The sequence below is a fragment of the Centroberyx affinis genome, unplaced genomic scaffold, assembly GCF_046629955.1.
Source record: "Centroberyx affinis isolate AG114_WGS23_722 - 3 ecotype Tasmania unplaced genomic scaffold, CSIRO-AGI_Caff_v1 ptg001513l_1, whole genome shotgun sequence".
Lineage (NCBI taxonomy): Eukaryota > Metazoa > Chordata > Actinopteri > Beryciformes > Berycidae > Centroberyx > Centroberyx affinis.
Window position 1 is genome coordinate 23,662 of NW_027279977.1, and position 14,078 is coordinate 37,739.

The 14,078-nt window shown below is 40.7% G+C and overlaps 1 protein-coding gene across 1 annotated transcript; it reads left to right on the top strand.

Annotated features, from left to right (window-relative positions):
- The first annotated feature begins 3,276 nt into the window (after nt 1-3,276).
- LOC139650572 (neuropeptide FF receptor 2-like) lies at nt 3,277-13,463 on the top strand. Its single transcript, XM_071527271.1, has 3 exons — nt 3,277-3,604; nt 10,865-10,964; nt 12,614-13,463. The coding sequence occupies exons 1-3, from the start codon at nt 3,277-3,279 to the stop codon at nt 13,461-13,463; spliced, it is 1,278 nt and encodes a 425-aa protein (XP_071383372.1).
- The last annotated feature ends 615 nt before the right edge of the window (nt 13,464-14,078 follow it).

The following is a 14,078-nucleotide window of genomic DNA, read 5'->3' on the forward strand; positions in this document are numbered from 1 at the left end:
CCTTACAGTGGCTTATCTTGCTGCTATAGCTCAAACATCCATAGGCACACAAATTACAGTAGATTTCACTTTTTCCATAATAGAAATGCAGAATATGCAAATAAAGCAAATCTGTTCACGGCCAGATGGAGCCTCCTCTCCCTCCTCTAGATTCTTTGCAAGGTAACATTTGTGCAAGGTAAGATTAAATATTGACTATTCAAATTTTGATGCTAGAATCATAAAGATGTCATGTGGAGCTTTCATACATCTCTCCAGACCCAATACCAAATCTGAGATATCAGATTTATGCCAAAGGTTGAGGGGAAATGAGCTCTCTGTGGTCGTTCATTTGAATCCCCACAACGTCTCACTGACAGCATGTTAGAAAATGTGAACCATGAGGAGACAAGGAGTATTGTAGCTCCACCACATCATTGGGTTATGCACACAACTTCAATAAGGACATCTGTTGTCCGTCTACAGTCTTGAGATGACTGATACCTGGGCTTTTCTGCAGATTTTGCCAACAGATTTTGCTTGTTCCTGCTGGAAAACCATATAGTGTCCACATAAAATTGCTTCTAACATAGTTCCCTTTTAGAGCATTCCTCTACCTAAAGACCTGTCTGCAGAAGAAAGATAAAAAACAACAAGCGTCTTGCAGTTGGTGGCATCATTGATCTCAGATCCTGGAAGTCATCCATTTTGGCAGGAACCCCGTGTTTTTCTGTCTATGGATTCGAATCTAAGGCTTTCTGATCATCTCATTGCTTAGATGTGATTACATTTTAGGTTAAGTTCAATTTGTAGATCTCATTTTGTCTGCTGTGGCCCATAAGTGTTGATTTCCCAGGCTGGGAGTAAACTAGCAACTGAAGTAGCAACAAAAAAACAGAAAAAACACCAGGATGCAGCAAACCTCTGTGGAGTTTCAGAGGAAATGAACCGTGATTTAAATCATATAAAGTGTCATCACGGCCATAATTGTGTCTACCTTCACTCCAGCCCCTCTTCAAAACAGCTGCAATTATGGCTACACACACATTCTCAGATGTGAAGCATACTGTACTGCATAAACCATCGGTATGCATCTATCTTGTTATGAATAAATTATAGAAAACTGTGGAGTTGGGTGCACATGAAAGAGCTTAAGCCCATACTAAGTCAATTCCGACAATTAGCCATAAATGTCCCTTATTCCCCCATGTATATTTTATTCACATTAATTTTTCATTGAGTTCATTCATTCAGTAAGCTTAAACTGGTGCAACTTTGCTGACTGTGAACTTTGTCAGAGTCAGTGACATGCAGTCTGAGTCCAGTCTACTGGGATTCATTAGTATTGACATCGGTCATAAAAGAGAATTGGGTCCAGAAAGTCAGCATGACAGGTAATACGTTTTCTTTCCAAAAATGTGACGTTGTCCTCCAGTGCTGCCAAGTAACTAATTTCCCATCGTTATGACACACAAACAGAATGAGACATAATGACCGGTATTAATCTCCACATCAAGTACACTTATCTTATGCAAATGTTTGCTTCACAACAAAGACTGCAATTTCACGGGCAGATACTCTGACAGCTGTGTACTTGCTGCACACAGCTGTTTACTTGCTGCTGACTTAAAGGAAAAATCCACTCTAAAACACTTTTAACACGGTTCGAGAACAGCTTTTGGCGACGTGCTGTGCATTTCTGAGCCCAGTCTCTTGTTTGGTGGTGCGTTTTTTTCTTTTGACAGCAGAAAGTGTCTCAGCGATCTAAAACATGAACGGTTGACGTCAGGTTTTCGGTGTCAGTTCCTCAGAATCAAAGAGCGAGGGCTTCTTGTTCTTTCCAGCCTCAGCATTTTGCACCAAGAGACGTTCAACAATCACACAGGGAGAAATCCATCGTGGAAGAGGCAGAGAGAGAGCGATGTCTCCGCTGACAGCAGGCTCAATAGACCAGAATGCAATGCAGCCACAGCTTGTGTCTTTGTGGATCTGTACGGGTGAAATACAACGCTCCTTGTTACAGCTTTTTTTTTGCAATTTGAACAACCGGACATGACACCATGGCATTGTTCTCTCTCCACTCTTATTTTTTCTCGACTGGAAAAAAACTCACTATGCTTTCACTATCGCTCTCTCTCAGTGATTCCTCTTCTCTGGGGCTTGTCGAAAGGCATTCTGGGAAATGTAGGAAACCACTAACTGAAGTAGAAGTAGATGAGGCAGGATCACAAAATACCTCCTGGAATGCACTGAACATCAACTGAAGTAGCAGTGCTCAACCTCAGCTAGTATTGATCTTTTCTTAACCTGATCATTACAGTATAAAGATAGAAACCCTGTTCATCTCGTGTTGCATAACTTGCACAAATGTGTGAAGAGCAGCCACTGTGACAATATCCATTTTCCATATCAATATCGGTGAACTCAACTGATGTCACTATGATGTATTATGCAAAACTCTAGATATAAATGAATGTGATCAAATCTGTTCTAAACAAAAATAATTTCCAATTCTAACATGAACTCCAGCGCACCCTAGACCCTAAACTTGGCTTATTTTTTCACTCTACTTTTTTCATATAATTAATCTCACATTTACAATTTATGTTAAACCCACAAGGAAATTGTGTTTTGTTGGTGTCTTGCTTCCGGAAGCTGACACATTTTAATACAGGCAGTTGAGGTGGGACATAAGTTTGGCTAAGGACTGTTCAAAGGGTTTCAAAAGTAACCAAAAGTTTTGCGAATAATCTTAAACTCTCACAAATTACGGATTCTTCAAAATGAATAAATTCCAGCTACCAGGACATAACCGTGGTGTGTTAGGAAAAGGAAACAGGGTTTACGAGGTTTTCACATAACCCAAAATGCATCGCTGTGCCATGTTGGCACTCACTTTGTCAGTCACTTTGACAGTTGTGAAGTTGCAGGTTTTATATGATGGAGGGGATTGTTCAAAAATCTGTGATGGTTTCATTGGTTAAAATCTTTATGAAGTAACCTCTAAAGATAAGCTGTTTTCCAGGGAGTAAAAGAAATGGGATTTGTATCTAAAAATATGAGAAACTGAAAATTTTGTAAATTTTATTTTGTCATTTATTGTAATAGGTGTATGTTATGATATGGAGAATTAACTAACAAGGAGAAAAAACTGTTTTAATTTCATTGTGACTTTAAAACTAACTAAGGCCCTTGTCAGGTCTGCAACATTGTCCCATTCCTGGAATTTTATATTTTATGAGCTGATTACCATGAACTCATTGACTCTCTTGTTTTTTTGTTTTTTTCAGGTTTAAAATGAACGAAGGACTGGATAACAACTTCACTCATCTCTATGACAACTGGACATTGTCAAACTTGTCCATGGAGTCCTTCATACCCAGGAACAACATCACCTATGTTGGATTTTACCTGCACCAGCCGTCCATCGCGGCCATCTTCATCGTGTCCTACTTGCTGATCTTCTTGGTGTGCATGGTGGGAAACGGAGTCGTGTGTTTCATTGTGCTGAGGAGCAAGAACATGCGGACTGTCACCAACTTATTTATCCTGAACCTCGCTGTTAGTGACCTCCTGGTTGGGATTTTCTGCATGCCCACAACACTTCTGGACAACATAATCACAGGTGAGCAGCCCAATTATCAGACGCTTTTGTTGTGCTGCTTGACTGTAGAGCTGATCTGAGACAGAATGAGCAGTTTTTAATCCTCTATGACCCTCGAGTCCCGGTGCTTCAATCACTGAATCATTGATATCATTTTATTCATTACAGGCCCGCCTTCTGCAGTCTGTCACAGACATCATGAAATGACCTTTTGTTTCTTAAATAGCGCGTGGCGATGAGAGTAAAGGCGGCCTAAGGGAGTCTGAGTTGTGGTTTGCCATGGAGGCGATAGTGCTTCTGTATGCGTGGAGAAAACCAGGGCTTTTTATGCATTATGTTGATTTGACTTGACAGCTGGCTCTCGATGACGCAAATATCGAGTGAGTGATTGTTAAGGGAAGTGATAGTAGCTGATAGAGATTCAAGGTTTTGTTTCATGTTGAGCTGCAGTACTTCTTTTCGGGACAACTTCATCTTTTCAAAACAATGAAAACAAGATGACAGAATTGATAATCGTTGAGGTTTCCTCTCTTGGGCTGCAGTCCAGAGCTGGTTGACTTGAATCATGTGCATAAGCTTTTCACAGAAGACAGGAGATATGGAGGGAAATGTATTCATACTGGGCTTGTTGAAAATGGGTTTAATTAATGTAAGTATCCAACCCAGAGTGAGTGATTCAAAGTGGTTTGTGTTGAAGTGTGGTGGATCAACATAATAACATAATAGTAAGCTTGTGAGCATGTGCCGCTTGGTAATCATAAGAATATCAATTGAATTAAATGCTCTGTATTATAGATTAACTAAATTGCCTTATTCATATCAGACATTATTTTAGATTGATTATTATCCACTGATTACCTCTTCTCAAGAGCAGATATTGAACATCCAAAAGGCCCTTAATCAGTCTTCTGCTGAAATCAATTGGAATTTTGATAAATCGATTAATCGTTTTAGTAATTTATCAACTAAAAGTAGAAATATTTGCTGGTTATAGCTTCACAAATGTTAAAATTTGCTTGTTTTTCTCCATTTCATATCATTATAAAATGAATACTTTGTTTTTTTTGGGTGTTGGTCAGACTAAGTAAGCAATTTTAAGAATCACTTTGACCTCTGGTAACTTATGATTGGCATTTGGCCTTATTTTTGACATTTTATAGATGAATCAACAAAAGCATCGATACATTAAACGATAATGAAAATAGTCATTAGCCCTAAATCAGTCATCGTTGTCTGAGTCAAGAACATCTCAGGTCATGAGCTGTGGTTTGGGGAAACCCCACCCTGCATACAGCTGACTGAGTACTTTATATGAGAGACCAGTATGAGGACTGAAGGCTGACACATGCAGTTTTAGGATTAAATCCCTGCTGCAGTGACATAACTCTGGATCAAAGCCTAAAATAAGCCAGGGCAGCTTGCTAGTAAACATGAATGAAAGCTTATTGGTTTTGCAGTAGATTATCACATTTAAAGTGATGCAGAGTTTTATAGAAAATTCACTGCCTTGTGTCTATGTAGTGTTGTCACTCTTGTGCTCATTGTCAGAAAAAGCCTGGAGGTGTCTATGGGCTGTTACTGAACTTAGAGGTGTAAAAATGTAAATGCCCTCCCTGAGGGAAGCCTACAGTACCATTAAGCTTGTGCATGTCTGGGTTGTTTCGCAACACGGTCTGAAATTACCACCTGCCACGTGCCGAATGCCTGTTAAATCTGTCTTTGGCCGATAAATCAGTAAGGATCACCGGCCGCACCGGCTGGTAGGAGAGCTTCAAAACGCTCTCTTGTAATTTTGAATTCTGCTGCTCTTCATGCCGACTTACAAACTTGATCTGATGTGCAAGTGACTGAGCAAGTTTTAAATGAACACACAGTGCTTGATTCTCTTCATGAACTAGCATTGAAAACATGTGGGGTGACATATTTCCGTGAAAAATGTACAGCATATTACTTATTTTGGCTGGTAAAAATCATTCTTGGCAGGTATTTTTGGCACGTGAGCCAAAAAGTAAAATTCGGACACTAGAAGCAAGATATCAGGGCTTGTATTGATGATCAAATAATGGAACGGCTGATAGTTTTGGCTCTACTAAAGTAAGAAAAGACAAAAACAAAACACAAAAAGGCAGTAGACACCAGTTTGCATATTTCACACAAAATAGCAAAATACTAGCACACATTCTGCACACGGTTCTTTTCCTGCTGGACTGCATTTTCTCTGCAGAGCATATTATGGGTGATCGTTCTGCAGCCAGTATAACATATTGCCATATTGGCTGTCAAAACCCTGCTGTGTTGGTAAAGTGAAGCATGGGGTCAGGAGCAGACTGGAATAAACAACAGACTGGACTTTTGACCCAGACTCTCCCACCACAGCTGACCTGCTCGTACTCCATCACACACCGTGGTCTTCACAATATGGACTCCAGATACTGACTTTGTTTTAAATAGAAACTTTAAAATTGATTTGGCATTTTATGGTGCTTTCAGAAATGATGCTGTTACAGCCTGAATACAAAATGGATTCAATTAGGACTCTTGTCACTGATCTACGCACAACCCCTAAAGTCAAAGTGGATTATTTGCCAATTTCTACAGATTAATTAAAAATGAAAAGCTGAAATGTTTTTTAGTATTTAACTCCTTTGCAGTGACACTCCAATTGAGTTGAGATTCATCCAAATCCCTTTGAATGTCTCTACAACTTGACTGGAGCCCACCGTGGGCAATTCAACGTGGACATGATTCAGGATGAAACACATAGTGTAAGTCTATAAAGTCTCACAGATGACAGTGCAGTTCAGAGCAGAAACTAATTAAATCCAAAGAACTGTCTGTAGAAATCAGAGACAGAATTGTAGAGATGCTTAGATCTGGAGAAGGGCACAAAACAACTTCTGTGTTGTTGGGATTTCACAAAACCACAGCAGGCTCCACCAGTCGGAAACAGAGGTGGGGACTCGAGTCACATGACTTGGACTCACAATTTTAATTGCTTGAGACTTGACTTGATGCATGAGGAGAAGACTTGAGACTTGACTTGACTTGGGTTCTGGTGACTTGGGACTTAACTTTGACTTGGATGAATTGAAAAGGTTTCTAAAGTCTTGACTTGAGATCTTGTGTTTGTGTAAATGACTCATATTGAAGGTGATGAGATTTGTTCCAGCAGACGACTGAATTTAAATTCTGTTTTCTGAATTTGTATGGAATGATTGAATTTATTGAAGTTGAAACTGATTATAGAAATCAAACTCGTGATGCTCTTACCAAGTTTTTATCGTATTAAAACCATATTGCATTAAACAGTCCTAGATATTTAGTTTTCTTTAAGATATTAAATTGATACTGGACTCTTGATTTGTTCTGACTTGACTTGCTGTTCTACATTTAGACTTGAGACTTGACATGACACTTGCGCCTCAAGACTTGAGACTGACTTGGGACTCGAGCAAAATTGACTTTGTCACACCTCACCTCTGGTAGGAAAAGAAAAAATATGGAAATACCCAGACTCTTCCTAGAGCTTGTCATCTGACTAAACTGAGCAAACGGGCAAGAGTGACCTTCACCTGCTTTGAACCACAGAGCTCCTCGGCTGCGATGGAAGATTTCGCCCGAGGGACAGCAGTCAACGCAGCACTTCACAGATCTGGGCTGTGTGGCAGAATGGCCACAAGGAAGTCAATCCTGGAAAAAAAAAAACAACAACACATGACAGCAGCCTGGAGTTTGCGAAAAAACACGGCACATGAAAGACCCTGAGAGCATGAGGCCAAAGATCCTGCGGTCTCGTGAGACGAAAACAGAACTCTCTCAGACACAGCGCTTTGCATCGGAGCTGTCGGAAACTGGGGCAGCTCATCACCCGTCTAGCACCGCTCCTACCATGCATACGGTGACCAGATGTCCCGGTTTGTCCGGAATTGTCCCGGTTTGTCCGGGATTGTCCCGGTTTCAAGATGGGTGTCCCGAGTCCCGACAAATATCTGTAAAACACTAAAATGTCCTGGTTTTTAACATTCACTAGCAAATTGTCCCGATTTTCACCCCAATTAAAATAATAATAATAGTATTATACGTTTATCATGTTCTGTCCCGCTCATTATTACCTAACCCAATCAAAAAACATAAACAATGCACCACGCGTCTGAATGTTTTGGTGGATTTTTGGAGACAAAACATCATTTTTCGTTTGCTGAGGCACTGTCCATGGTGTTGAAAGGTCCAGTCACTAGGTGTGCTAAGCGCTGAAATAATTGTCCCCCATCCTGATGAAAACGCCTATGGTGCGTGCATAAGCACATACATATACGCGTGCATGAACGTGCGGGACACTTAAGGGTCCCGGTTTGAGGGGTTTGAAAATGTGGTCACCCTAACCATGAAGCATGCTGGGGCAGGGACTGGGAGGTTCGTCAGGATAGAGAGAACAATGAATTTTTGAGGAGAACCTGCTTCAGAGAGCCAGTGACCTAAGACCGGGTTGATGAATTATGCTTTTATAGGGCAGTGCTTCATGTATGTTTCAGTGTGTGGGTCAGGCTGTCTTGTCTGTCTATCAAATGTGATTTCCCAGCTGGTAGCTCAGACACCGCAGGTCTGATTTTTTTTATGAAACCTGGAGGGACGATGCATTTTGGCACAGTGTTCCGGCATTTGATTGGCCTGGTGGAGGCACTATAATTAAAGGTCAACATTTCACACTTTGAAAGGCCATAGCTGCCGCACCACCGGTCCGATTTTGATGACACTTGGAGGGATGATGCATCTTGGTGCTGATTGGCCGAAGGGGTGCCTGCATCATTCATGTGGGCCGACACATTTACTGTTGCCTTGTCTATTTTTCTCTTATTCTAATTTCCTTTGCTGTTTCCTATTACTATTACTAAAGATAAATCTCATCTCATCTCATCTCATGTCATCTCATCTTATCTTATCTCAGCTTGTCTCATCTTGTCTCATCTTATCTTATCTTAGCTCAGTTTAGCTTAGCTTATCTTAGCTTATGTTGTGAATGAAAACCCAAGTTAAGAGACAAGTGACACTGAGCGTTGTAGTTCAGGCCACATAGTTCAGGCCAGTCAGACGAGTAACACTCAGCCTAGTGTCACTCGTCTGACTGGCCTGAACTATGTGAGCATCATCATACTATAAAGCAAGGAATCTCTGTCTGTGTGTGTGTGCTTTGCATATCTCGAGAACCGTTCGTCCGATCTACTTCACACTTGGCGGGTGTATTGCTGGGGACCCAAGGACGTGCAGTGTCGGATTGGCCACGCGACATGTTCAATATTAATAAACTTTAATAAAGGAAGCGCAGTGTCGAGTGTGAAGTTGTTTGGATGAGCGGTTCTCGAGAAAGCTGCAAGCAGCAAGAGGCCAAGCAATCGGCCCGTTCCGAACAGGCGTGTTTTGAACGGACACTGCACTAGTGTTACATAATAACCAAAGAAGCCAATACACATTGGCCTCTTTAAGTGCTTTTATTGAGCTTCCAAGGAAGCTTTTGTTGAATGTGCTATAAAGATGTTAACATCACACATAATGCTCTAATTGATGATGATGGGATTTTGTAATCTCCCATCAATGCTTACTGGCCCCTTGTGATATGTGAAACACATTAAAGAGGCATCACAAAGGCAAAGGCAGCAACCTCACTGGGGACGGTTCTCCACAGGATCAAGTGCTAATGCTAATGCTTTCTAATGAATAATTGTTGGTAATGGAGCTGCGTATCACAAACTCTTTTAAGATTAATTAATATAACATTATATTATTATCCTATTAACCTATTTTTATGTAAAAGCTTGTATTTCACAAAGACACAGCTCTGTAACGCTCTTGGTGGAAACTATAATAATTGCAGTATAATAACAATCACAGATATTCAGAATAGTAGTTATTTTCCAGGGACAGTTTTAACGTCAGTCAAAGCAAGCCAAACCTGCTTTACAACAACCAAGAAACACAAGGCCAAGCACTCTACAGGACTTGAACACTTCCCCATTTTATTGTCACATTGTCTGTGCACATTTCATGAATAGAAAGAAAAATAAGGCTCTATTGTAGATCAGATATCCTAAGTTGTTTCCATTGTTCATTAAAAACCACAGCATAGTCCTGTGATAGTGCTGCTGAGAAACCACAAAATGAACAATCACTGTGCAGCGAATGTGCAGTTGGTAGCTCAAGGTCTGTGAGGGCTTCATGTCACTGTGATTAGTGTTTTCTACCCACATTCAAGTTCAAGTTCATTTATTTATGAAGCCCTTCGTCACAAGCATGCCTCAAAGGACTTTACAGAGAATGAGCCAATTAGATCTAGATCTACAATCAATCACAAAACAAAAGTATGTGATACAGTATGCAACAAAGGAAGAAAAGATAAGGAAGAAAAACAAAGCACAAGACATAAAATAGCATGTTGGAGGCATAACAAGCCTACCTAACATACACAGCCTAGCATAACCTGGTACCACCAACCTTAGACCTTCAACTGATGAGGAGATTTAGCAAATGTACACTGGGGAATGTGTACATTTTATTCAGGAATCCACAAGTTTATTGGCTATAAATAGATTGTGTTCATTTATTGCTTTGAAGTGCCTGTATTTGTTAGCAAATAAACTTCTTGTTTTGTGCATTAGACTGGTTTCCCCCCTTTTTTCATTGAATGTGTACATTTACCAGGATATATGCTGTTATTACAGAGTTTGTAAATGTACACGTTTGCGTTTCTGGGCATCCTTTTTAGGAATACAGTATTACTGTAATTTTGCCACAAAGAATAACTATTATCCTGCTGGTCAGTTTTCCCAACCTTCATAATATTTGCTAGCCAAAACTGGCCCTATGTATATATAATGCCCCTAACTTATTGGTATGTTACGATGAAGCACAATGTTGCCTTATAGATTACAGAAGCTAGGAGTTATACTGATGATATCTGCACTAAGTGGTTATTGTAAGTCAGCCACTAGAGAATACCTACACTGTCAGTGCCTCCACAATCACTACCAGCACTGATAAGGTACCTGAGGAAGAAATTGAACGCCCTCAAGACACTGAAACACTTCATCATATCAAACCCCTGCAGCTGTCCCAGTACTCTGACGTGTGTGTGGGTGTATACCTGTGTGAAGCAATCTGAAAAATATATATATATATATATTTATATATATAAAGTCAAATTTATATGGTGATATAGCTCTCTTGCTGTTCAGTCCAGACTGGGTGGTTTAGCAGCAAAGCAGCTAAATGTGTCTTTCCTTTTGACAGGATGGCCATTTGGAAGTCTGGTTTGCAAACTGAGCGGCATGGTTCAAGGCATCTCCGTGTCAGCATCTGTCTTCACTCTGGTTGCTATTGCTGTTGACAGGTAGAGTGGTAATAATTTGTCTTTTGAACTGCATGTTTTAATGCACACCCTGCATAGTGTTAATTAGAACATCCCACTTTATCATTTTGTGCCTGTTTTTTCTCATTAATGTTCAAGGAAACATTCAAGGAAGACTTAATGTTAATCCTCCAACTGCATGTGTGACATTTTTGGATGATCTTTGGAAGACAAATCATTCAGAAATATGGATTTTAATTTGTGTTTTTGTACCACAATCTCTTCAAATATTTAAACTATAAATCATCATTCCAGTGTATCTGCTGTACTCATTCTTGTGTTTTCTTTTTGATAAAAATATTTCGTCTGCTGTGCTTCCATCATAGTCACAACAGGAGTTTCTAGCTCTATCCTGTTCATCCAGTATTTGGCCTTTTTTAACCGTAATACTCCAGATGTCATTACTGCTCATAGATGACAACAGTCGGATGTTAATCCAGTTTAATCACTAAATCGTTGGGGGTGGCTGCACAGCCTCACAGCAGGGAAGTGTCATTAATCCTATAGTCTGTTGCTGGTGCCGCAGCTCAGCAAGAAAACACACACAGTGGGCTTAAGGGTGTTATGGAGAGTGGGAGGGTGACAACGGCTCTGTCCGACCGAGGTGGCATTTTAACATCGCCCATTCCACATGCACTAGATGTGCAATGAGGCCACATTGTTAGATTTAGAAATAGCTGGAGGGTGTCCTCCCTTACGGAGAGGACAGATGGAGTTTGAAGTCCTTTGACGTCCAAAAGTCAAAGTCATGTATCTATCACACACATGATTAGAATTAGATTTGAATGGTGGCTCAATGGGAAGGGAGTTAAAGGGCTCTCTTGTCTGTTCATGCACAGATGAGCCAGATTTACTTTGCAGTCTCTACTAATGTGTCCCAACATACTGCACATGTGACCATGCTATTATCACAACTTCACTAAATACTATTTTGGGATGGCAGAGGTTTTGACTTTTCATAGTGGATGATGAATAAAAAGATGGAGTATTATGAAATTTACGGCAATAATATTTGGGTTTATGCTGTTATTAGTATTGGTATTACACATTATGTCACTCTTACTTTTGTAAATATAGTTTTTGCTACTTTGAGGAAATGCATGTTTTTTTTTTTTTTAAAGATACTTTTTTAGGCATTTCTGCTTTATTAGACAATCACAGTAGAGAGAGACAGGGAAGACGGGGCAGAGAGAGGGGATGACATGCAGCAAACTGCAATTACGACTTAGCCTTAATGGTACGCGCTCCACCAGTCGAGCCACCGGGTGCCCAGAGGGAATGAGTGTTTATTTTGCTTATTTACTGGTTGAATGTCAAACTAATCAAAATGTACTGTAAAAAGAGGAAGGAGGGATGGAGGGATTCAGAAATAATGGTATACAGGAAGCTGTCATAGCAACAAAACCATCATATATTTTCAAAGTCCAGGGATCCAGACTACGAAAGATACCAAAATGTGCGAGTCTGGAATAGTCTGGCCCATGAATTAACACTAAGAAAAATATTGATTTATCAATTAAAGAAGATATTCTGAACTATTGCTTCACATTTACTTCCCTTATATTCTGTGTTCTAGTGATTTACAGCCTACAGTCATCTCTCTTATTCATTTTTCTTTTATCCCTTTGCAGATTCAGATGCATCGTCTACCCATTCAAGCAAAAGCTGACAATATCCACCGCCACCTTGATAATAGTCATTATCTGGGTCCTGGCCATATCCATCATGTGTCCCTCTGGGGTCATGCTGCAAGTGACCAAGGAGCAAACCATCCGGGTGTTGCTGGGCTACGACAACAAAACAACCCCGTTTTACTGGTGCAGGGAGAACTGGCCGAACCAGGAGATGCGGAAGATTTACACCACGGTCCTTTTCGCGAATATCTACCTTGCCCCTCTGTCGCTCATCGTGATCATGTACGCCCGGATCGGCATTACGCTTTTCAAAACAGCCGTTCCGACGGGGGGAAAGCCCGGCCACGACAACCGCCACGCCGTGTCCAAGAAGAAGCAGAGGGTGATAAAAATGCTGCTGATCGTGGCTTTGCTTTTCATCCTCTCCTGGCTGCCTCTGTGGACCCTCATGATGCTGAGCGACTACGCCAGCCTGACTGAGCAGCAGTACAGAATCATCAACATTTACATTTACCCCTTCGCCCACTGGCTGGCTTTCTTCAACAGCAGCGTCAACCCCATCATCTACGGTTTCTTCAACGAGAATTTCCGCAGAGGGTTTCAGGCCGTGTTCAAGTTCAGCTTGTGCACGGCGGACGGACAGCGGCGGAAAACCTACTCGCACAGGCTGCAGGGAAACTCGGTGCTCCCGGCTAACCCGCAAGCCTCGCTGGAGCCTATTTCTCTGAACAGCCTGGACAACAACAGCTCCAGGAGGCCCAACCATGTCAATGAACAGGACTTGGTCATGGAGGACCTGGAAAAGGTTTCTCCAAGCAGTGGTGGTGTGACTGCAGTGTCTATTTGAGGAGACACGTAAAAAAGACATTCTTAAAATTTCGAGAAACTCCTCCGAATCACTCAAACCCTAAGTCCTAAGTTGAGCATAATTACGTCGTAAGACTCACTTGAATACGTTTTACAACCTGACATTTTCATGTGTCATTTAATTTCAGAAGTTTCCAAGCTAATGTCAATACTGTCAACAAGTGAAAGGTAGGTTAAAAAACAAAATGTGTCTATTTTTAGACAAAACTGGCAAAGGGGAAAACAGTCTGTTCAAGCTCTTGCTGTCCAGTGCATAATGTGCAATCTATTGTGAGTAAAACTTTCTTTGAAATGGGTCGATATTGCATTGATAACAGGCTGTTGACCTGCTTCATGACATTCCATATAATGTAAGAACAATTACTGTATGTATAAATGTATAAAAAATGCCATCAAACGTTTATGTACTGTAATGTGATTGCGTAGCAGATTTCAAAAGTAAAGTCCCTCAAACAAATACAATTTTCAGTTTCACGTCCTTGTAGATTGACACGTTAGATTTAACTAATGATTTTTCCCTCCACTTCTGCACTTCAATCACAGTGCTTTCAAATCGCCAATAGAAAATCCTCATTATGAAGCAGCTAACCTCTGT